General features: G+C 40.9%; 2 protein-coding genes across 15 annotated transcripts; one reads left to right on the top strand and one right to left on the bottom strand.

The window, feature by feature from the left end:
* Positions 1-56: 56 nt before the first annotated feature.
* si:ch211-252f13.5 (uncharacterized) lies at positions 57-18,409 on the bottom strand. 14 transcript variants are annotated; one of them, XM_058066788.1, is made up of 10 exons: positions 18,226-18,388; positions 17,958-18,004; positions 17,441-17,551; positions 16,909-17,028; positions 9,420-9,922; positions 7,615-7,820; positions 6,446-6,616; positions 6,221-6,373; positions 5,124-5,190; positions 57-4,261 (listed from the first exon to the last, which is right to left on the bottom strand). In XM_058066788.1, the coding sequence occupies exons 4-10, from the start codon at positions 16,941-16,943 to the stop codon at positions 2,712-2,714; spliced, it is 2,685 nt and encodes an 894-aa protein (XP_057922771.1). In that variant the 5' UTR covers positions 16,944-17,028; positions 17,441-17,551; positions 17,958-18,004; positions 18,226-18,388; the 3' UTR covers positions 57-2,711. The 14 variants fall into 14 exon arrangements, 13 of the variants coding, with proteins under 13 accessions (XP_057922771.1, XP_057922770.1, XP_057922772.1 ...); XM_058066787.1 differs by having other exon boundaries at positions 16,909-17,551; XM_058066789.1 differs by lacking the exon at positions 17,441-17,551.
* Positions 18,410-19,006: 597 nt separating this feature from the next.
* Positions 19,007-23,345, top strand: LOC131125204 (E3 SUMO-protein ligase ZBED1-like). The gene is made up of 2 exons (XM_058066505.1): positions 19,007-20,505; positions 21,722-23,345. The coding sequence occupies exons 1-2, from the start codon at positions 19,099-19,101 to the stop codon at positions 22,148-22,150; spliced, it is 1,836 nt and encodes a 611-aa protein (XP_057922488.1). The 5' UTR covers positions 19,007-19,098; the 3' UTR covers positions 22,151-23,345.
* Positions 23,346-23,684: the final 339 nt, after the last annotated feature.

Genomic DNA, 23,684 nt, shown 5'->3' with positions numbered 1-23,684 from the left:
TAGATGGGGGAGTAGAGCTGTCCTATCTAGTTTTTGAGAAAGTCTGAAGGGATGTCTTTGAGCAGGCTACATCGGACAGCTGCCGTCCCCTATTTAGTCCCTTCAGACCAGCTCGGACCAGCCATCAAAATATACCCTGTATGTATTATTTTGGTCAGCATGATTTAGCATAAAGTTTGAGAATTAAAAGGGCAATAATATCTTCATAATATCTTAATATAAATACATACTTGACTTTCTAAACAAGTCCACAATCTGTTTGTTATGGTTTCTTTAAAAATCCATCGCCAACACACACCGATGTGGGGTAACAAGTACATCAACTGGTTTACTGGTTTTCATAAAAACCCACCTGGGAACTTTTGATCCCACGCCAAAGCAATTCAGCAGCGAGGGAATGAGGAGGTTGTCGGAGGGCCACTGTTGGCTGAATAATATCAGTTTGTCATACGAAATTTATGGAAAAGCGCTTCATTGCTTTCTCGTGTAATCGGAACCACCTGGAAGGATCAAGCAGCCTCTACATGAAAATGGTCATACGTTATACTTTATTTGTTTCCGTGATTAGCGAACATAAACGTACAGCACTTGCTGCGGTATGTGATAGCTACGTCTTATTATGGATATTGAGTATTAATATGAAGTTTGTGGAACATGTGGCGTCTGTTTTTTAAGATGCAGAACACAGCATATTAAACAAGGCACGCGGTTGAATGTTGAAAACATGATACACATGCTCATAACACGGGCTAACTTTTTCTTGGTGACAGCAGGAAATGTGGCTGGTCGTTTCCTTACATAAATACTGCAGCAAATCTAACCTATGTAGTATCACACAATGCTACAGTATGATTTTTTTAAACATATAGTGACGGGTGAATCATATATGTATATAAAGCTGCAGTGCAGTGAAATATGGGATGGATAACAGATGCAGAAAGGTGATCTGTCTTGCTGACTATAAAAAGGGCAGATACAAACATAAATGAACATATGTTCGTATTATGGTTACATACATAAATGTGGAAGAATGTGCAGTTGAGATTTTATGATATTTTATAGCCGCTCAATGGGGTTTGTGCAGTCATAAATTGCAAAAATATGACTGAAACTGTCCATCATTTTGTTGGTAAAGTTGCATTGTTTTGCATTTCATTAAAAAAATATATTTTAAATTTGTCACTGATTCACCTTAAAGTGCTCATGACACCAAAGAAACAAAGTACTCACTTAGTAAAACATTTTTGTCATATTTTTGTAATAAATCACCCCCCCGGGGAGTGTTCGAAACCGACACCATCTTGACTGTGACGTCACGATCATAACACATTCCGGGAACCAAACACATACAGCTGTGGCCTCACAGCAAATCCAAAAATATTGTTTGTGATAACTATGATATAACACACACAAAAATGGCCAAAAGTATGTTTTTTGGATTGTCAATGTCATGAAAAAAACAATACCAGCCCTCTCACCCTGTAATATTATCTTACTTTCCTAGAATAGATCTAGTCCAAAAAATATGGATTGCCAACAAGGTGACATATTCACAATAATAATAACATTCACTAACATTGTGCTGTGAGGAGTATGATGTGTTTTACTGGCAGTGATAGCTACAAAAGCATTCAACACAACTAGTAACTAGCATTCATTCACTTTCTACCGCTTATCTTCATGAGGGTTGCGGGTGGTGCTGGAGCCTATCCCAGCTGTCTTCAGTCGAAAGGCAGGGGTACACCCCTGGACTGGTCGCCAGCCAATCACAGAGCACATATAGACAAACAACCATTCACACTCACATACAAATTTCCCCACTGAGGGACGAATAAAGGCATATCTTAATTCATACCTGGACAATTTGGAGTCGCTAATTAACCTAGCATGTTTTTGGAATGTGGGAGGAAACCGGAATACCCGAAGAAAACCCACGCAAGCACGGGGAAAACATGCAAACTCCACACAGAGGGTGGGACTGAACTCGGGTCTCCTAGCTGTGAGGTCTGCGCGCTAACCACTCGACCGCCGTGCAGCCGCAGCACACATCTAACACAGAAAATATGCCTTTCATTGTTATTTTTCACGGCGTTTTGGTGTCATGAGCACTTTAATTTCTGCAATCTAGTCTAAAAAACTAAATATTGATACTTTGGTTTGGTTTGATGGTTTGCGTAACAAGAACCAGTCGACTGGAAAACTGTCCAGCGCAGCTCTTAAGGCTTCGGGGAGTGAGGACGTAGTGCTTTGTACTGACTAGTGCTTCCTTATTTCAGAAGACAGATCATCTACTGTAGCTCAAACTGACTACTCAAGGTTAAACCCGAGATTTGTATCTGTTGCTGAAATGTGAGGGGTGTACTTTGTAAGATATATGAAGAATACAAATAAAGATAATGAGCGAAGATCTTCAGACTTACCCCCAAAAGTAAATCAGTCAATTCTTTGTACTTTGGGGGAAACAATTTGGGGGGTGGTCGTCTTCTGTTATAGTGGACGAGTACGGCGTGGAAGAAGTTGAGACTGTGAGACAACAAGTCCTCTCTCAGGCTCACAAATGTTCTTCTGGACGAATGGACCAAAATTCCCACAGTAGAAAGTCTTGGTGGAGTGGAAGTTGTGGAAGTTCTTCCGTCTTTAACCTCCTATCAATTTTAATGGTCGCAGTATCTTTGCCCAAAAGCTGTGCAACTCAGTAATGGGTGCTGATGTTATGCTGCCACCCAGAAGACCGACACTCCACTTCCTGTTTGGTGGCTGACTTGGTTGACTCGTCCTCGTACGCAGTCCAGTGTGAAGAACACTGTGGTGCCGTTTTGTACCTGGAATGATGCTCGCAGGCTCACGCTGGCCCATTGGCTACCGTCGGGCATCTGTCCACCCACTTGCTGGGAAAGGGGGACGGATCGAGCTCCTCCGTTTGGGTCGTTACGCCGGAGCAGAGTCACCTTTACCTGGCTGCACGAGTGAATCAGTTTGAGGTCGAGAGCAACACTGGCGGTGCCGCTCTCCCTGAAGACAAAATCTCGACTGGGATCTGCGGACCCTTTTGCTTGCAGACCCATTTGGTGCACCTGGGGACTATCCTGGCGAAAGAAAAGCGGCTTGTTTCGTACGGCTCCTGAGGGAAGTCCGGTTTGAGCCACAGAGGCGTGGATAGAAGACGACATAGCGGCAGGAACCCAAACCAAACTGAGAAGACTGATACCTGTTCTGTCGCTAAAGAACCGTACGTTGCACTGAGCAGGGGACAGAATCTCAAACGCCAGCGTGTCTCCGGAACTAACTTCCGTCGCTCCAGAGAGAGATATCGATGTGTCGCGGTAGTGGACGCCTGGTTTGAAGCTCCGGCACAACTCCATGCCGGTACCGTTATGGTTGAGGTACGCCAACATTTGGAAACCTTCGCTCACGCACGCCTGACCCATGGAGTACAACGCCTGCTGGTATACAAAGCGCACGGTACCGCTTTCTGCAAAACGAATCCCACGACCGTCGTGAGTCAAGCCAACTACGTAAGGGTCCGAAGTGGAGGTGGTGCTAAAGATCGGCCGATGGTTTGTGTGGTAATGCGTGGAGAGCATCGCCTGTGCCGTCATGGCGACGGCACCGGTGTCGTGAGAGAGCCACACGAGGCTCATCATCGAAGCAGCTGAGGTGTCATACAGCTGTAGACCTTCATTACTTTGGTTGCAGTGGTTGGCGCTCCACAGAGAAGTGGAGATCACGTGACCGGGGGCGACCTCTGCTACCCCGCTCATGCTGATACCCTGGAGTGACCTTACTTCTTGTTGCTCGATTCTCATTCCGCTGAGGTGACGGCCTTCAGAGGCGTCTGTACCGTTCAGACGCAAAGAAACTTGCACAAAGCTGCGGCAGCCGTGGCTCACAGAGAGGTTCTCCTCCAGCCAGACCAGACCGTGCTTCCTCAGCAGCAGGTGCCCTTCCTCGGCCGACACCAGGCTCCCGTCGCTCGCTCCACGAATGTGAAGCGGCACTCCCGGCGAGATGAGATTCATCATGCGGCCTTTGGCACCTGACAGACTCACATGTCCGGCCCAGGACAGGGAGAGGACACCGTCGCCAGCAGAAGGTCCAGCACAGATGGTGTCTGTTGTAAAAGTACACGGTGATGTCACAGCTTCTCCATCACACTCGGCACAGGCCTGACACTCATCCATGTCCGAGTTGTAGAAGTAGTCGTGTCCGCACATGCCGGCTCTGGCTTCTCGCTCTGTCATCCCTTGACACCTAAATCCACCTGAAAAGAACATGGACACGGAATACGAATCATTCATTCATTCATTTTCTACTGCTTTTTCCTCACGAGGGTCGCGGGGGGTGCTGGAGCCTATTCCAGCTGTCTTCGGGCGAGAGGCGGGGTACACACTGGACTGGTGGCCAGCCAATCACAGGGCACATATAGACAAACAACCATTCACACTCACATTCATACCTATGGACAATTTGGAGTCGCCATTTAACCTAGCATGTTTTTGGAATGTGGGCGGAAACCACACAAACCCACACATGCACGGGGAGAACATGCAAACTCCACACAGACATGGCCGAGGGTGGAATTGAACCCTGGTCTCCTAGCTGTGAGGTCTGCGCACTAACCACTCGTCCGCCGTGCCGCCCGAATACGAATGAAAACCTTTAAAAATATATGGGTTTATATACACCAGTACTGTATACTATATGAATACTCAGGTTAAGAACGAGTTCTGGCCACATAGCATGCAAATGAGGCAATTCCAATTTTCATCCATCCAATTTCTATGACGCTTAGGGTCGTCATTAGGGTCGCGGGGGTATGCTGGAGCCTATCCCTGCTGACTTCAATCCAATCCAATTCAATTCAATCGCAGGGCACATATCGATAAACAATCATTCACATTCATACCATTTGGCAATTAAGCCAAAAACCTACCACTTCCACACTGAATAGGAGGAGAACCTATTTACTCTGTTATGTCAGACATACCATAACTTGACTACATGCAGTTTAACAGTAATGTAATGTCATGTCTCATCCATGTTTAGTAATTACTGTGATCCACGAGTGCATATAAAGTATATGGTATTTTACTATCAATTTTGACAGAAGTTGTGAGTATTACCTGGTGTGTTTAGACATTTAAGTTGATCTTCACAAAGGTCACTTATTTCAAGGCATTCATCTCTGTCCTGCAACAACAAATGTACATTGAACATTAGTCACGTATACATGGACCTAAATATTCCAATTCCATTCGGGTTATTTGCTCAAACGGAAAGAATGTAACCTTTGTATACACCTCAGTCCGAAAGAAAAGTGCCAATTCGAATGAATATATAATCGGATTCCCAGGGGTGGAATATTCCTTTCCCCAATCCGATTGAGGTATCTTGAACCCGCTCAAACGGAAAGTTGTCAGACTGCGTTCTTCTTCGTGGTGTTTTTCTTCTTCTGTTGTTTATTGGCGGTTGGCAAGCAGCTTTCGTGTGTATTAGTGCCATCTGTGGAACAAAATCTAAACCCTTCTATACGCCATTCACAAGTCCAGTTTTATTAAAAAATAAAATACATATCTATATAAAACATGTGTTGAGCTTAATTATAAAATATTAGCAAGATTGAACTTTATCTTTTCCTGTTCCTGAGTGCGTTCTGTCAGTGAATGCTGAGATATGACGTAACACGCAGCTCCAGACGTTCTTCGATTAAAAAAAATGGAGGCGAGCAATCGGCACTGGACTGCTGCGGAAAGTTTGTTTTTGATTCAAACTAAATTTCAAGACTGGATGAACGAAAAACTGGTAATACGGAGTTATTCCAATAAGCGAAAGAAAAACTCCAGAGGAAGTCAGTATCACGTGATGTTGGTGTTTACGCTTTACTGCCATGCCCCATTGACTATTCTGGTTGATTATAGCGAGGCATGTTGACATGCGATTGGAATATTCCTTTCCATCGGAAATATCATTCGGAAAGATTCAATTCGGAAATACAAAAACTCCTCATGTAAACGTGGCTATTGTGTCATTGAACACAAAAAGGTGTAATTTTCAGACCATAAGCCGCTACTTTTTTTATACGCTTTATTTAATATGTAGATATTTTTTTCTAAATTTTGTGGATGCGGTTTATATTCGGGTGAGCTCAATATTGGAAATTATATTCATTCATTCATTTCTTTCTGTTCTGATAAATATGGCCAAAAACGACTCATCCAACCTGGCAGATTCTGTCTGCGTGAATGGAACACTGGGCAACCAGGAAGAAGCCAGCGGGACACACGGTACACTTCTCACAATGAGGATGACCGCTGCTGAAGCCACAGTACTCTTCGGGTCCACAGCTTCCACAAGCCACATGGGAATGTCCCACCTGGGGAGGGGCGGGAGGGCATCAGTCAGTGCAGCCATTTATCAATCATATTAGCACATATTTGATATTAACCTCCATGACACTGGCCTCCATGTCCACCTTGTGCAAAGAAAGGGCCTGCTGGGCTCGGTGAGGTCCGCTTGGCTCACTCAGCGCATCAAGGCGAGTGTCCAGCTCCTCCTGGAGGTTCTGCATGGACATTTGCTTGATGGTGTCCAATAGTACGTTGTATTGGACTTTTACCTTGAAAAATAACATTAACAATATGTTAACATATTAAAACATATTAAACATTACAATATTCTAATACACATGATTAAACCATTTAGCCAAACAACCGATAAGGAAAGTCTACCTCGGACAAATTGCCAAGTGGATCACAACAAACAAACACATTGAAAATCTATGTTATGGCATTGTGATTAATCGAAATTAATCCCCAGCAACCCCCCCCTGTGATTAATCTGGTTAATCTAACAGCACTAATACAAATATGAAAGTGGATCAATCAATTTTAATATTGGATCACAATTAATCACATGTGGTCCACATTTAACTCATATTTAATCGCAATTAATCACAACTAGAAAGAGCTAGAAAGCTCTTTGTGGTAAACAATCTAGATACACAGGTTAAGATATGATTCAAAAACAATATATTTTAAAAACAGAATAATTGAATACAATTTGATACAGTATACAAATTATACAATTCAATTAGCTTGATGGTATCCAATAGTACGTTGTATTGTACTTTTACCTTGAAAAATAACATTAACAAATGAAACTCAAGTCCTTGTCTGTGACCATGACTATTCTAATACACATGATTAAACCACTTATCCAAACAACCGACAAGGTAAGTCTACCTCGGACAAATTGCCAAGTGGATCACAACAAACAGCAACCCTGTGATTAATCTGGTTAATCTAACAGCACTAATACAAATATAAAAGTGGATGAATCGATTTGAATATTGGATCACAATTAATCACATTTGGTCCACATTTAACTCATATTTAATCACAATTAATCACAACTAGAAAGAGCTAGAAAGCTCTTTGTGGTAAACAATCTATATACGAAGATATAATTCAAAAACAATATATTTTAAAAACAGAACAATTGAATACAATTTGATACAGTATACAAATTATACAATTCAATTTGCTTGATGGTGGCCAATAGTAAGTTGTATTGTACTTTTACCTTGAAAAATAACATGAACAAATGAACACTCACTTGCTCCATGTAGTCATGCATCTTCCTCTGTTGCTCCTGTATTTCTCTCTGCTGGTGGACCAGAGCCCCCTGTTGCTCGCTGAGGCGTCTGTGCAGCTCTTTGACCTCCTCCTGATGACCCTTCATCGCTTCCACAAGCTTCTCTTGGTCCTTGGATAGCTGCAGCTGCAAAACGACAGCATCCTCAGAAGGAACGTCATTAGTACCTGCAGCATCAGAGAGAAATCATTACGTCACACACTCACCAGTCACAACAAGCTAACATGAATGTTTTTGGACTGTAGGGGTGGAAATCGGAGCACCTTAAGAAACCCCATGCAGGCATGAAGAGAACATACAAAGTACACCCAGATGTCCGAGTGGAACATATTGTAGAACCTCACAGCTATGAGACAGATGTGTTAACCATCCATCATTCAAGTGCCAAGCAACATTGCTGATGTATTGGATAGCACTGCCAAACAAGTCAGGCTAACTAATGAAGATATACACACTGTAAACCCGAATAAGTTAGCAGAACTCGAAAAAAGTGAGGCAATTAGTTGCCACATTTTTTTTTAGTTCATAAACTCAAACATTTGAGTATATCAGAGCTTTAATATTTGGAGTTGATATTAGATATACTTTTTTTAATTTTGAGGTGAAGAGAGAAATAGCTTTCTTTTTTCGCATTCTCCTCTTTTTCGCCATGCATTCTCCATTCTTTAATTTTCGTTCTCATTTCAACTCTTTCCATAGGAAGAAGGTGTACATGTGTAACCTACATAAGTACAAATCTTGGATTTATTCTTTTTTTTTATTTAATTAAGGATTTATTCTTAATTGATTCTTGGTTTAATTTATTAATGTTTAATAGATACTTTATTTTATCGTGTAGAACCGTACTGCAGCATACCGAAAGGTGTTTCTAATCATTTGCTCACCTTGTAATGGTAATGGTTTTATTGCATTTGAGCATGCCTCAGATTACAATTGAATGCATCACATAATCAGTTCACAGTTCCACATGTCCAAAAGGAGTAGGAAGAAGCAAAGCTTATTAAATCCTATCCCTCCATCTGGTACTTTTACAATCAGTAACTGTTACATTTGTTCACTTCCTGCTTTCCTAATATAGTTTAAGTTTTTTGTTTGTTTTATTTTTTATTTTTTTATTTGTATTTTTTATTTTTAAAATTTAATAGAATTAAAAAATAATAATTAAATTTTAATTTTTTTATTTTTTTTTGCCACCATACAATGACATTACATACAATGCATTAAAATGACCATCCATCTGGTACTTTTACAATCAGTAACTGTTACATTTGTTCACTTCCTGCTTTCCTAATATAGTTCAAGTTTTTTATGTAATTTATTTATTTTTATTTTTTTGTCACGTACCGAAGGACGAGGTGATATGACCATCCAATGACATAATGGGTACCACAGTAAGTGTCAATATAGTGATATGTATAGCACATCATGACTGGTTCAAGACTCTTCATCCTTGTATTTAGCAAACATCAACTGCTTGTATTGTTTCTTGAATTGGCTCATCGTTGTGCATTGTTTGAGGGTCTTACTCAATCCATTCCATAGTTTGATTCCACATACTGAAATGCTATGGCTTTTTAACGTAGTCCTAGCATATAAGTGTTTTATTTAAATGTAGTTCTTCCCTGAGATCATATTTCTCCTCTCTTGTAGAGAAGTATTGGATGACATTTTTAGCTAATTGGTTATTTTTAGCCTTAATGCATTATTTTAGCTGTTTGAAGACTAACTATATCAGCAAGTTTAAGTATTTGTGATTCCATACAGACCTGCTTTCATGTCACATGTCAACTGTATCCAGTGACCACGTTCTGATCTCTCCTCCATAAATTGTGCCGCTCTGTCTCTTATATGAATCGGTGAAGAGTTCCCATCAGGTTTAGCTTGACGCGGTTTACAGTCATTCCCTTTGCATGCGTCCCCATTGCCAGGCGTGGAGTGATGTGCGACAGTGGTCGGACAGGTCCCACCTGCACAGCCTGGATGAAACACCTCAGCGGTGATGGTTCTCGGGTTGGTCCTCCTGGTGCCGTCGCTGCTGGTTTGTTGCACAAAGCCTCCTTGCGGAGGTTGGATGTTGGTGTAAGGGGTCAAAGGTGCTGCCTTGGATTGGTGGTGAGTGTAGCCGGGGTGCATTTGTCCGAGGTGAAACTGTCGTCTTGACACTGCGGTGTCTGTGCGCCCCTGGCATTGCACTCCCACGCATGTCTTGCTCCAATCCTGGTTATTGAGGCACCGAGAGCCCCGGCACATTTCGGAAGCACTCCCAGTCCTGCTCAGTAAAAAAACGAGACTGAATATAAAGATTACAGCAATACATGCCATGTTGAGATGCTGAAAAGATTATTTTCTGTGTCTTAATCCTTCAGGTCTGTTTTATCTCGCTTCTCTTCAGAGTCCCTTGGGCTGTTAACTGTCCAACCATGTAAGGAGCAACTGACGTTATTGAGCTCCAATGCACTCACTGGTCTCTGCCCCCCTTTTGCTCCTTCTGCACAGCCCACATGTGGCGTTCACTGCTCCTAATTGGCAACAGCTTTTGCTTCCAGTCTTAAATTAACCCGTAGCTTTCCCGGACATGCCACTCTGCCAAGTCACACCACAAAACATACTAAACGCTTTTGGGCTGTTCTGTTCCAAATTAACTCACTAACAGATACCTATCAAGATAGTGAGGTTTTGTGCAAGGGCAAGAGATCTGCACATAACATCCCAGACTTTGGGGGGAAAAATAAGGCTAAGTCTTAGGAGACGCTTTGTGTTTTTTTTTCTCATCACATAAAATGACACAAATAAAACAGCAACACATGGAGAAATAGAGCAAAGTTTCAAAAGAAAATGCTGAAATGTTCATTCATTCAGTAATTTTCTACCGCTTATCCTCACAAGGGTCGTGGGGGGTGCTGGAGCCTATCCCAGCTGTCTCCGGGCGAGAGGCGGGGTACACCCTGGACTGATCGCCAGCCAATCACAGGGCACATATAGACAAACAACCATTCACACTCACATTCATACCTATGGACAATTTGGAGTCGCCAATTAACCTAGCATGTTTTTGGAATGTGGGAGGAAACCGGAGTACCCGGAGAAAACCCACGCATGCACGGGGAGAACATGCAAACTTCACACAGAGATGGGTGGGATTGAACTCGGGTCTCCTAGCTGTGAGGTCTATGCAGCCCATGCTGAAATCTATATACTAATAATACATGTTACAGCTTTTTTACAAAATAAAAAAACAATAAATCGAGGCCGTTAAAATTGGCGCCTTCATACTAATTAATCCACGATTATTATAATCCATGATTATTAATATGATTCAAAGATTAAAATCCATCTGCAGCGCAGACTGACTCAAAATTGTGCAAGTCGTGTCACTGTCACGTATGTGCAAATTTCAATCCCGCTTGTCACCACTAGGGTTTCAGTTATGCTAGAGCCTATCCCAACTGTCTTCAGGTACACTCTGGGCGGGCCGCTAGCCAATTGCAGAGCACATTTAGCCAAACAACCGCGACATGACGGAACAGTCAACCGACAAGGTAAGTCTACTTCAAACAAATTGCAGAGTGAATCGCAACAAACAAATACTGATTAAAAATCTATGTTATGGCATTGTGATTAATCGAAATGAATCCCCAGCAACCACTGTGATTAATCTGGTTAATCTAACAGCACTAATACAAATATGAAAGTGGATCAATCGGTTTTGATATTGGATCACAACTAATCACATTTGGTCCACATTTAACTCATATTTAATCACAATTAATCACAACTAGAAAGAGCTAGAAAGCTCTTTGTAGTAAACAATCCAGATACACAGGTTAAGATATGATTAAAAAACAATATATTTTAAAAACAGAACAATTTGATACAGTATACAAATGATACAATTCAACGTTTACATTTGTTGATTAAGAAATTAATTAATGGACAAGCCAAAAAGCCCAGTAAGGCAAGAAACATGCAGGCCCAATTATTTAAAAAACAAAAACCTTGTGTAGTTATTACGATCAACATGTCAGCCTTTTCTCTTTATGTTGTGCCTTTCTGTTTGATTTTTCCCATCTTTACTGGGGTTTTTTCCATTTAACTTTATTAGTACAATGCGCCGCAGGCCAAACTTTGAACACCCCTGCTTTACACGCTAAGTCTTTGCATAAATGCACTCGCCCCACTATTAATAATCCAGCAGTTTCAGGTCTTCCTCTCAGTCTCTTTCACACACAGCAAAGGTCTGTGCCATGTAAACACTGCTCATATGTTGATGTTAAGCGGTAAAGATGTTTAAATCACAGCGAATACGTTACATAGCAGCTGCTGCCGACTTTGGCAACTGCTGAAAAACTGTAAGATGATCGCCAAACACACAAATGCGGAAACATTTTACAACTTTTTACTGTGTGCAGGAAACACATTTTGACTCCTTTCATGTATCTAAACTCCATAAAACACTCTTTTCCACGGCAGGATTTCTTGGTTTTTGGCATATGTTTGTGTTCCGCCAGTTCTGTTTTGTTGATGTGTGAGACCACAGAGTGGGAGAGAGCGGCAACAATCTACTTAATTAGAGCGTGGAATTTGGAAACACCGTGTGCTTTGATTAGCTGCTGCTGCTGCTGGGAGCTGCAGATTGTGAGAGTACTACCGTGGATTTGGCAAGCGCATACAGACGGGTGACAAATGAAAAGAAAAACATAGTTAGCAGTGACTGTAATGTGAGGGTGAAAGGTAAGAGAATACTTCTGGAGTAAATAGACAGGTGATTCATAGAAATAACAGCATGGCTGATTGAAATGAATGTGCGGTTGAAAGGTGAGGATCTGTTGATCCAAATATGTCTTTTTCACGTGGAAACAGTCCCCTTCGTATAATTTAATGGACCATCTGTTTACAGTCTATGTAAACACAGTGTGCCCTAAAAGGGTAGGGGGCTTTTTGGGCTGGAGGTAGGGATAACCAAACTTTTTACACAGACTTTTAATCCATCAAATAAAACCAATATTTGATGTTATTTTGCTGTTGTGTTGCCACCTTATTTCACATAATTGCAAGAAATCACCCCATTTAGTCAACAGAAGCAGGTAAGCCAACATTGCCATCAACAGGGCAACTTACGCAAAGAAGCACACAGCCCTAACACTTCAAATTATGTAATCCCTCGTTTATAGCGGTTAATGAGTTCCAGTGCCTTCAATTAATTTAATGCAACATAAGATTCAATGTTACTAAATGGAATATTTCCATAGTTAAAGCATAGAAAGCCTGATTATGACTTCCAAAATGCAATTTTTAACATTATAAGAGCCTTGTAGACATGAAATAACAACCCTACAGTCACCTTTACACTCCCATTGTTCATTGTTTACATCACATTGTGTAACTCTTGTGCTGCCGGGACTCAAGATGGCAGACGTGAGCTAGCAAGCTAACCACTTAGCCTCAAATTTATCCCTTCTTGTTTCAAGGCTCATTTCCAATTTTGCAAACCTAATTATCCGAAACTTTGGCATCGTTTAATATGAGAATAAAACATTCTGAATACATTTATAAGTCATAAAAGTGGAGATAGCATAATAGGTACCCTTTAAATTGTGCCGTGGGCCCCCAAAAAATAGTTGCAGGCTGTAAATGGACCCTGAACCACACTTTGGACACCACTGTCATACAGAAATGTAATCACATTTTTTGTCTTTTTTTTACTTAATTAAATTTTTCATATTTGCGCATTTTTTTAATTTATTTTAAAAATATTTAGTCATTTATTATTATATTATTAGCATTTATTAGCATAATTTATTTGTAGTTAATATAAAAAATATTTATTATTATTAATATTTATTATTTTTTCAGCTTTTGTAGTGGTGCACTTACTTGACAACATGATGACGTTTATTTGAACATGTTATTAAATGTTGATCTCACCAGCAGTATGTGTGAAGCGTACAGATCTTTTTTTCTTAACAGTGGTCGGTTAGCAATAAGGATTCCATTTAGGATTAAAAGAGGCAGAATCCCGCTTTTGCTCACGTGTAATTGGAGGTTACACTAAATACTTGATCCTATAGAAGCTGTTTTTCTGTATATGGCCAGGATATACACTGAGCTGCTTTAACATTTAGCTTACCTGGGAGAAAACAGTACTCTGAACAGTTCTCAGTATAATTCAGTGCAACCGTACACCTCTACAGTCACAATAATATACATTGCCGAGTATGTTTGTAGTGGCTGTTGTATTAGTTGTATTTCAAGTATGTTTTGCTGATCCCAATGTACAATGCAGGATCAACATAAACAATGTTAACGCTGCTCTTCAAGTGTGATGAATGGGGGTATTTTTTTCTTGTTAACATAAACAATGAGAGAGGGTTTTGAAAGTCTTCAGTGAGACACTTAACAGCGGGTCTACAAAAAAAAGAAAAAAAAAACTTTCCCAGAACAGCATGCAATGACACAAACTCAAATACGTCACAGTGTTTACTGGTAGCTCTTAAGAAAAAAAAGGAGAATAAATAAAGATTTCAGCAGGCTCCACTCCACATCTGGGAGCTGACATCAGTCGCTTTCAAACTACATCTGGCAGGGGGCGTGGCTTATAAAACAAACTGAAGAATGTCAACTGAGAATTCTTTCAACTCTTTGACACCTTTCCTATTTATAAACATCAGTCGGTAGCTTGGAAAATCACCGGAGCACACAAAGTCCCATTAAATATATTAGCTTACAAGATAGTTATCAGGGTGTCCAAAGTGTGGCCCCGCATTTTTGTTTCTTGGCTCGTGACATTTTCTACAGATAAATGTAAACACGACCAACCTGTGTGTCTCAAAAATCACACAAAATCAAATATGTTAAAGGCCTCAAAAAGAAGAATAATAATAGTAGGAAGACGGTATCAACAGTATCCCTTAATAAATCGTTACTGTTTTGTGTGTGACTATGGTTTATTATTAGTCAAAGCATATTGATATGTAGTATTCTGGTCACTACGTGGCAGTAATGACAAAACATTGATGAGACATTACCTTACATTACATACATTACCTTAACACTGCATGAAGTCTGCCATGGCATGACTATTATGATAGAAGTAAAAACAAGTTATCCTCCTATTCTGTGTGGAAGTGGTAAGTTTTTGGCTGCTTCAATTTAGCATGTTCTCCCCGTGCATGTGTGGGTTTTCTCGGGGTACTCTGGTTTCCTCCCACATTCCAAAAACATGCTAGGTTAATTAACGACTCCAAATTTTCAATAGGTATGACTGTGAGTGTGATGGTTGTTTGTCTATATGTGCCCTGTGATTGGCTGTCGACCAGTCCAGTGTGTACCTCGACTCTCGCCCGTAGACAGCTGGGATAGGCTCCAGCACCCCTGCGACCCTCGTGAGGAAAAGTGGTAGAAAATGAATGAATGAATGAAAGCCTAAAATTCCTAAGGACGCCGCCATCAGGCACAAGTGGTTGGAGTTCCTGATTCCCTACCAACAAAAAAATAGGCATTTAGTGATTTGTAGAGGAAAATCTTGAAAATTATCAGGGGTGCCCAAACTTTTTCATACCAACGTATATCACAAGGCTAAGTTGCACTACATGTGTCGCTTTACAAAACACCAAAGTGGCCCCTTCTTTAGTACGTATGGCCCCCAGGTGCCTACATGCACTTCCTACCATGACAGATGTGTATTACAGTGAGATGGTGGTCGATGCATTCATTCATTCATTCATTCTGTTGACTACATACACACATCGTCTTTGAGTGGTAACTGAATCCACTCTGTGAAGCCTCCACATCATCAATGTGATTGTCAGAAATGTCGGGAAGCATGACATGAATTAAGTTTAGTTACATTCTTCCTGAAAATATGAGCAGATGAGATGAGCTCTTACCACGTAGCTGCGTGAGCAATGCTTTTGAAGTTGGTACAGGGTTACAAGCGGTGACACGGGCAAATCACTTCTAGTGTACCTCACTAATCCGGGAATGATCCCGTTACCCCTGGCAGCCTTTCTAAAACTCAGCAAATGGCACAAAAAAAAAAAAAAATCCAAGGTGACACAGTGATGTGAGGTCATCGCATCTGGATTGGACCGTGGGCCGTGGCTGCAGATTCCTTTTTAAAGCGTTTAAGCTGCTTATTGTATAACAGCGGCCGGCCAAGAAAAACATTACGTACGTCAGACCGTTTGGTTATCGTGCGCACGAGTCGGATGAGAGCGCCGCTAAGAACGGGATCAGTCATCGCGGTGACATCAGACATAAATGTCATCCTGACATCCGGTCGCTTGGAACGCCATCACGACGACATCCTTCCTCCACGCCATAAGCTGTTAACTGCAGTTTGTTAGAAAGTAATTGTGATTGGCTTCTCCGAGTGGGAAGAAATGAAAGGGATTTAAACTAATCCCACTTGACCGGATTTGATCCATTCTCCTCTTCACTGCCTGGGAGCCAAAAGAAAATGTACACAGCTATAGTCTTCTTGGCGTCTTATACACATTATATTACCCATGTCACATCATGCCTTTTTCTAGTATGACAAGATTGTAATTGCAGGTCAGGGGTGTCCAAATTGCAGCCCCGACCAAAAGAAAGACACTCCTGTCTTTCATCAGAGTAAAAAAAAGGCGGGGTACACCCTGGACTGGTGGCCAGCCAATCACAGGGCACATATAGACATAAACATAAACAGACACACTTCGGTATGGGGCAAAAAAAAAAATTAAACAATTTAAAAATTTTATACTTTAAATGTGTCTAATAATTATGTGAAGCATATTTAGGGCTTGTGTCATAAGACACTACCAACATATAATGCAGAATATTCACGCGCTAAGCACTCGACAGCCCTGGTTAACATCATCAATCAATCATTAAAACCAAAACGGACTCTAACCGAAGCAAATTGTTGCATTGAAAATAATGTAAATACAATTAATTAGTTCCAGACACCCAAAAATTAATTACAAATGGGCAACTTTTAGCATCACTTTTGTTGTTGCTAGCATGTTTTTGGAATGTGGGAGGAAACCGGAGAAAACCCACGCATGGACGGGGAGAACATGCAAACTCCACACAGAGATGGCCGAGGGTGGAATTGAACCCTGGTCTCCTAGCTGGGAGGTCTGCGCGCTAACCACTCGACCGCCATGCCGCCTTTCATTCATTTATTTGCGACATATTCAATTTAGCGTGCAGACCTCACAGCTAGGGTTCAACTCCACCCTCGGCCATCAAAAAAAAAAAGTGTTTTTCTACCTTTTTCGTTCTTTAGTAATCAGCAGTGGCTGCATGGCGGGCAAGCGGCGTTCTCTTGGCTGGAGTCATTTTGTGTCCAGTTGTGTTGTCATTGACGAACATTTTCATTTGTTAGATGATCTGAGACAAATGTACATAAGAAATACATAAGAAATCAGGATGGGAATACTTTGAGGAGTGCATGATGGCTACATGAAAAATGAATCAATCACAAATCAGGAAATAAAAGCCGAAAGAAACAAACAAATCTACATCCATTGTGTAACAGTAGCTCCTGTGTTGTTACGCATACATACTGGTACATTGTATGGTTCATATGGTTTCCATGTGTTGCACATGAACCCTAGACACTAACTGTACAGAGACTACAGACATCTAACCACCAAAACCATACCCCCCATGTATACTACAAAAACACTATCTTCTTCTATCGCATGTATGCGCGAATGTCCTTTGTTGTCCCCCCCACTAAACCCTGCGTGTATTGCAACGCGACACATTCCAAACAGCTGTGTTGTGGACATGGAAATACCTCAAGTCAGCATGTGTATTCATACTTCCGATGCTCACATTGCAGCCGAGGTTTCACTGTGTCTCCCAGTTGACCATAAAATACGCTGATGAGTGATGGCAGCTTTAAAAACTTTGAAGAAATTAAAACCAGACAACGTGATAGGTTCTTCACAAGTCGTCTGAAAAGATTGATGTGACTGCATGGAGTTCACAAACCCTGACAACTGTGCATCATCATTAAACTCATATAAAACAAGTAAGAACATTACGTAATGTACTGCAGTGAAACGTTAAGCACACAATTATTTATAATTCTTTTATCTATAAAACAATGCAACAGGAGCTCCAAGCTTGATTTGGTTCACAACGCCCTCTGCTGGATTTACCGAATACTACACGCATTTCAGTATAATGAAATCCAATGAGTAATATATAGTCCCTTACATTGTAGTGCCACTTTACTTGTTAATGTTCTGTTTTTTATATAAATTAATAAATCACAGTGGGGGAATCTGAAGAAGCTCGGTTCAACTCACCTGGACTTACTTTATACCCTGCAACAGCTACGTTTCTTCTTGCAATGCTATAATAATAATGTACACATCAAGTTATTCGATGAAATGTAGTTTTTTTCATGTTCTGGTAAAGTGATATTTCTGTTTGACGTGAAGAATTACTGTTTGGAAAAGAAATAAGTACATTGTATGTTACATTTGTGGTCAATTTAGGTGGCTAGCCAAGTCTCTCGTTAGCTAGCTAGCGTCTTTCGGTTTAGCTCAAAATCAATGTCGAATAAATACTTACCCATGACTTACAGACGCACTACTAAATAGGGTAACTATACAAATAAGATTTTTAATTGAATAGTTATTTGTGTAGTGGCAAATTAACATCCTGACAATGAAATACAAATGTTAGTTAATGTTGAAGTAGTTGTCAAATTACCAGCTCCACGTAGATGTGTCGTTCGCAAACCAATCGGCTCTGAGAGTCGGCTCTTTGACACGAACGACAGGAGGAGAGTCAATTTGGAACCGTTCAGTTTCTACGCCCCATGTGTCTGGAATAAACTCCCAGAAAGCCTTAAAACAGCTGTAACAATCAAGTCAATGTATATAATTCGATCAAAATATGGACAGCATCGATACTAAAAAAATTAAATTGAATATTCTCATATATAGAGTACTATGCTTAATGTAGTGTATATATTTGAGGTGTGAGAAAATTTCTCGTTTTTTTCTCGCGAGATAAGAGCCCCTCTTGACAGTGAGCCAGCTACTGTAATTTCAATTTATGACCTGCGGTGGCAGTAATGTACCTTTGCTACGGTCAGCTGAAACAATCAAGTCAATGTATATAATTCGACCAGAATATGGACAGCATCGATACTAAAATAATTAAATTGAATATTCTCATATATAGAGTACTATGCTTACTGTAGTGTATATATTTGAGGTGTGAGAAGATTTCTCGTTTTTTTCTCGCGAGATAAGAGCCCCCCTTGACAGTGAGCCGGCTACTGTAATTACAATGTATGACCTGCGGTGGCAGTAATGTGCCTTTGCTACGTTTAGTTTCCCATACACAGCATCGAAGAAGTCATGGTTGAAACTCGCTGTCATTAAACCAAAACAAGAAGACCGGAAGAAGGAAAAAAAGGATCGAGAACGTTTCAAAATGACTTCGGAATCAGACAACATTATCATTGAAGAGGCCCCTGCCAGTTTTAAATCGTTTGTATGGCAGTATTTTGGCTTTCCATTGGATATAATAGACGGCAACCGAGTGACGGACAAAACACGGACGATATGTAAGCTCTGCCAGAAAAGAATGCCTTACACCGCAGCTAACACCAGCACTATGCAAAGACACATCCAAAACCACCACAGCTGGATACTAAAATCACCTGTGAAGAAACCGGTTAAATGCCAAGCAACTCTAGCGGGTTCCAGAGCCGAAACAATAACCAGAGACATCGGTGTTTTTATTGCAGCTGATATGAGGCCATTTTCTGTGGTGGAAAATAAAGGATTCCGGCGACTACTCCACACCCTGGAACCCAAGTACACAATTCCACCACGCACGTATTTTACATCCACTGTGGTGCCGAACCTCTATAAAGAAACAAAGGCTAGCGTTGTGCAGACACTGAAAGAGGCAGAAAGCATCGCATTAACAACAGATAATTGGATATTAAGAGGTACTCAGAGTTATATAACAATAACAGCGCACATAATTAACAATGCATGGGAAATGAAAAGTGTTGCACTGCAAACCAAACCGCTATTCGAGTCCCATTTATGTGATTTTTTGCAAGAAGCAGTCACTGACTGGGACCTTCAGAGAACAAACCGCACCATTGCTGTTGTTACTGATAACACAGAAGTAACCGTGCGCGAGGCGGGGTTGGAACCGCACATTAAGTGTTTTGCGCACACTATAAACCTTGCAACGCAAGCCGGCCTCGGCGTCCCACGTGTCACTCGCTTGCTCGGACGGGTGAGACGCGTGGCTGCCTTTTTTCACGGGAATTCCACAGCCACCGCAGTGTTTACATCCAAACAGATGCAACTGCAACTTCCGTCACATGAGCTAATCACCGACGTGACGACGCGGTGGCTTAGCACTCTGGAGATGTTGTCTCGTTATCTGGAACAACAAGCCGCCATAGCGGCAGCTCTCGCCAGCCCTGAGATAAGACAAAACATCAGATATCTTGATACGCTCGACAGCTGCGATATCAGAGATGCCGAAGATCTGGTGAAGCTGCTGTATCCATTGAAGACGGCCACGACGGTTTTATGCGAGGAGAAACGTCCGACCGTGTCGCTCATCGCGCCGCTGAAGAGCATGATCGAACAGAGCATGACGCCGAATGACGGCGATTCCACCACCGTGGCCGACACCAAGACTGCTATTCTGAGGAATATTGCAGACGGATACAGCGGGGATTCGTACGACTATCTGCTGGAGTGCACGGCCTTGGATCCAAGATTCCGGACTCTACCTCAGCTAGATAGTGACCAGTGTGAGGCGGTCTTCCTGAGGGTGCAGAACAAGGCCAAACAGTTGCAGCAATATCAGGTATCATTTCAATACTTTATTCATTTATTCATTAATTTTCTACCGCTTTTCCTCACGAGGGTCGTGGGGGTGCTGGAGCCTATCCCAGCTGTCTTCTGAGGGCGAGAGGCGGGGTACACCCTGGACTGGTCGCCAGCCAATCACAGGGCACATATAGACATAAACATAAACAGACCCACTTCGGTATGGGGCAAAAAAAATTTTTTTTTAACAATTTAAAAATGTCATACTTTAAATGTGTCTAATAAGTATGTGAAGCATATTTACGGCTTGTGTCATAAGACACTACCAACGTATAATGCAGAATATTCATTCACGCGCTAAGCACTCGACAGCCCTGGTTAACATCATCAATCAATCATTAAAACCAAAACGGACTCTAACCAAAGCAAATTGTTGCATTGAAAATAATGTAAATACAATTAATTTGTTCCAGACACCCAAAAATTAATTACAAATGACGGATGGGCAACTTTTAGCATCACTTTTGTTGGTGCTAGCATGTTTTTGGAATGTGGGAGGAAACCGAAGAAAACCCACGCATGCACGGGGAGAACATGCAAACTCCACACAGAGATGGCCGAGGGTGGAATTGAACTCTGGTCTCCTAGCTGTGAGGTCTGCGTGCTAACCACTCGACCACCGTGCCGCCTTTTATTCATTCATTTGCGACATATTCAATTTAGCGCGCAGACCTCACAGCCAGGGTTCAATTCCACCCTCGGCCATCAAAAAAAAAAAGTGTTTTTCTACCTTTTTCCGTTCTTTAGTAATCAGCAGTGACTGCGTGGCGGGAAAGCGGCGTTCAATTCCACCCTCGGCCATCTCTGTGTGGAGTTTGCATGTTATCCTCCTATTCTGTGTGGAAGTGGTAAGTTTTTGGCTTCTTCAATTTAGTAACAGAAAGCCACGTTTACATGCGTGGGTTTTCTCCGGGTACTCCGGTTTCCTCCCACATTCCAAAAACATGCTAGGTTAATTAGCGACTCCAAATTGTCTATAGGTATGAATGTGAGTGTGAATGGTTGTTTGTCTATATGTGCCCTGTGATTGGCTGGCGACCAGTCCAGGGGTGTACCCCGCCTCTCGCCCCAAAGACAGCTGGGATAGGCTCCAGCACCCCCGCGACCCTCATGAGGAAAAAGCGGTAGAAAATGAATGAATGAATGAATGAATGAATATTCAATTTAACATTACTTCTTCTTCTGTTTAAAAGACCATGTCCTGGGAGAGAGAAGAAGATGCAGCTGGTGGAGCTCCATGTACCGCTGTGAAAACCGAGCCCGAAGTGACAGAACCCGCTCCCAAAAAGACAGCGCTCGAGGACCTGCTAGGAAACTCTTTCTACGCCGATCCGGAGCAGTACAACAGATTAGAACGAGCCGAGAGAGAAATGCAGAACTACAGGAAAGAGCCCTCCATCCCTCTCAGCAGCTGCCCTCTGAAGTGGTGGCGTGAAAACTGCGGACAGTACCCTTTGCTGTCTTACCTCGCCAAAGCATGCCTTTCTGTCCCCGCTACCTGTGTTCCAAGTGAACGCATCTTCTCAACTGCAGGAGATATAGTTAGTGCCCAAAGGTCTCAACTCCTGCCAGAAAATGTCAATATGTTCATATTTTTGAAGAAGAACATGGCCTTAGCTTAGCTTAGGCTAGGCTGTGGAGTTGTAACGTGTTGTTGCATGCTTGAAATAAAAAAAAAAAAACCTTAGCTTCTATTTGCACTCTATGACGGAGTATAAGGCCACAAAAAAGATTTCAAGAGTAAAGTTGTAAATTTACCTGAATAAAGTCGTCCATTTACAAGAACAAAAGTCGTACATTTACGAAAAAAAATGGTAGCAAATTTGAGAAAAGACAAAAAAAATTTCGAGAATAAAGTTGTATATTTACAAGGAAAAAAGTCGTAAATTTACATTAATAAATTTGGATATTTACTAGATAAGTTGTACATTCACGGGAAATAAAGTCGGAAATTGCCTTTGCACAAGGCTAAAGGTCACATAAGCCACCGTTTTTCATAGCTTTCTCAGGCAATAGGGACACATTGGAAAAAAAGCCTTCAGATTTCGAGAACAAAGTTGTAAATTTATGAGAATATAGTCGTACATTTAAGCAAAAAAAAAAAGTCATAAATTTACGAGAGTAAAGTATTATATTTATGAGCGGGGAAAAAAGGCAAAAATGTATAATGTATAATAATGTATAAAGTCAACATTTATGAGAAAAAACTAAAATTAATTAATTCAGAATAAAAGTAAATTAATTAAGAATAAAGTTGTACATTTACTCAATAAAAGTTGTAAATTCACAGGAAAAAAAATTGTACATTGCCTTTGCCTAAGTACAAAGGTCACATAAACCACCGATCTATGTAGCTGTTCAAGGCAATATGTTATTGCGCAATTATTAAGCAATCGGGCCACATTAAAAAAAAAATTAAAAATTCATATTTCGAGAAATCATGTCTTTGCCCAAGGCCAAAGGTCACATAAGCCACCGCTTTTCATAGCTGTCTCTGGCAATGATTATTAAAATAAATCGGAGATTTCGAGAAGTCGTAAGGTCTAGGCATGCTAATCGCGTTATTTTCGTTAATTTATTCTCATAATAATTTCGCATAGATGTATGACTTTATTCTCACAAATTTACAACTTAATTTCTAGTAAATTTTACGACTTACGAATTTTCTCATGGCCCAAATAATCCGTTGTCGCACTCTGTGTAACACTGTTTTTAAGTTTGATCATTATGTTGTTTCAGTTTCTATTTGTGTAAAGAAGTTGAATAGTTAATGCATTCAAAGTTATAAATTAAAACGGTTCCAAATGTTGAAAATAATTTGCCTGGTTTTGTTACTTTTTTCACAATATTAATATATATTTTTTAAAACAGCATAAAGGGTTTTTTTTGTGTTTTTTAATGAAAAATTGGCCCCCTCATCATTTGATTTTTGGACATTTGGACACCACTACACTAAATAATACTCAAGATCATACTTATATTTAAATATTTCCCATGTAAACTTTTTAAAGCATTTGAAATATTACCTTTTTCCATGATTACCATGAAATCTATGACACATATCACACATTTGACTTAGTTTCAATGCATTTTCATGTGTTTATTACAAAACGACTGTACATTCATTTCAGTGAACACATGCTATGTACAAACTCA

This window comes from Doryrhamphus excisus, chromosome 3 (genome assembly GCF_030265055.1).
Source record: "Doryrhamphus excisus isolate RoL2022-K1 chromosome 3, RoL_Dexc_1.0, whole genome shotgun sequence".
NCBI classification, from domain to species: domain Eukaryota; kingdom Metazoa; phylum Chordata; class Actinopteri; order Syngnathiformes; family Syngnathidae; genus Doryrhamphus; species Doryrhamphus excisus.
Note: the sequence above shows the minus strand (reverse complement) of the source record. Positions and strands in the feature narration are given on the sequence as shown.

What these genes read in the sequence shown, in the direction of transcription:
- si:ch211-252f13.5 (XM_058066783.1), bottom strand. Translation starts at nt 18,314, where the DNA reads ATGTTAATTTGCCACTACACAAATAACTATTCAATTAAAAATCTTATT. An exon ending in AGTGCGTCTGTAAGTCATGG is followed by an intron (nt 9,923 to 18,225) that starts GTAAGTATTTAT and finishes TTTACTGAGCAG; the next exon opens with GACTGGGAGTGCTTCCGAAA. An exon ending in TGGAGGCCAGTGTCATGGAG is followed by an intron (nt 6,374 to 6,445) that starts GTTAATATCAAA and finishes GCCCCTCCCCAG; the next exon opens with GTGGGACATTCCCATGTGGC.
- LOC131125204 (XM_058066505.1), top strand. Translation starts at nt 19,099, where the DNA reads ATGACTTCGGAATCAGACAACATTATCATTGAAGAGGCCCCTGCCAGT. An exon ending in AACAGTTGCAGCAATATCAG is followed by an intron (nt 20,506 to 21,721) that starts GTATCATTTCAA and finishes TCTGTTTAAAAG; the next exon opens with ACCATGTCCTGGGAGAGAGA.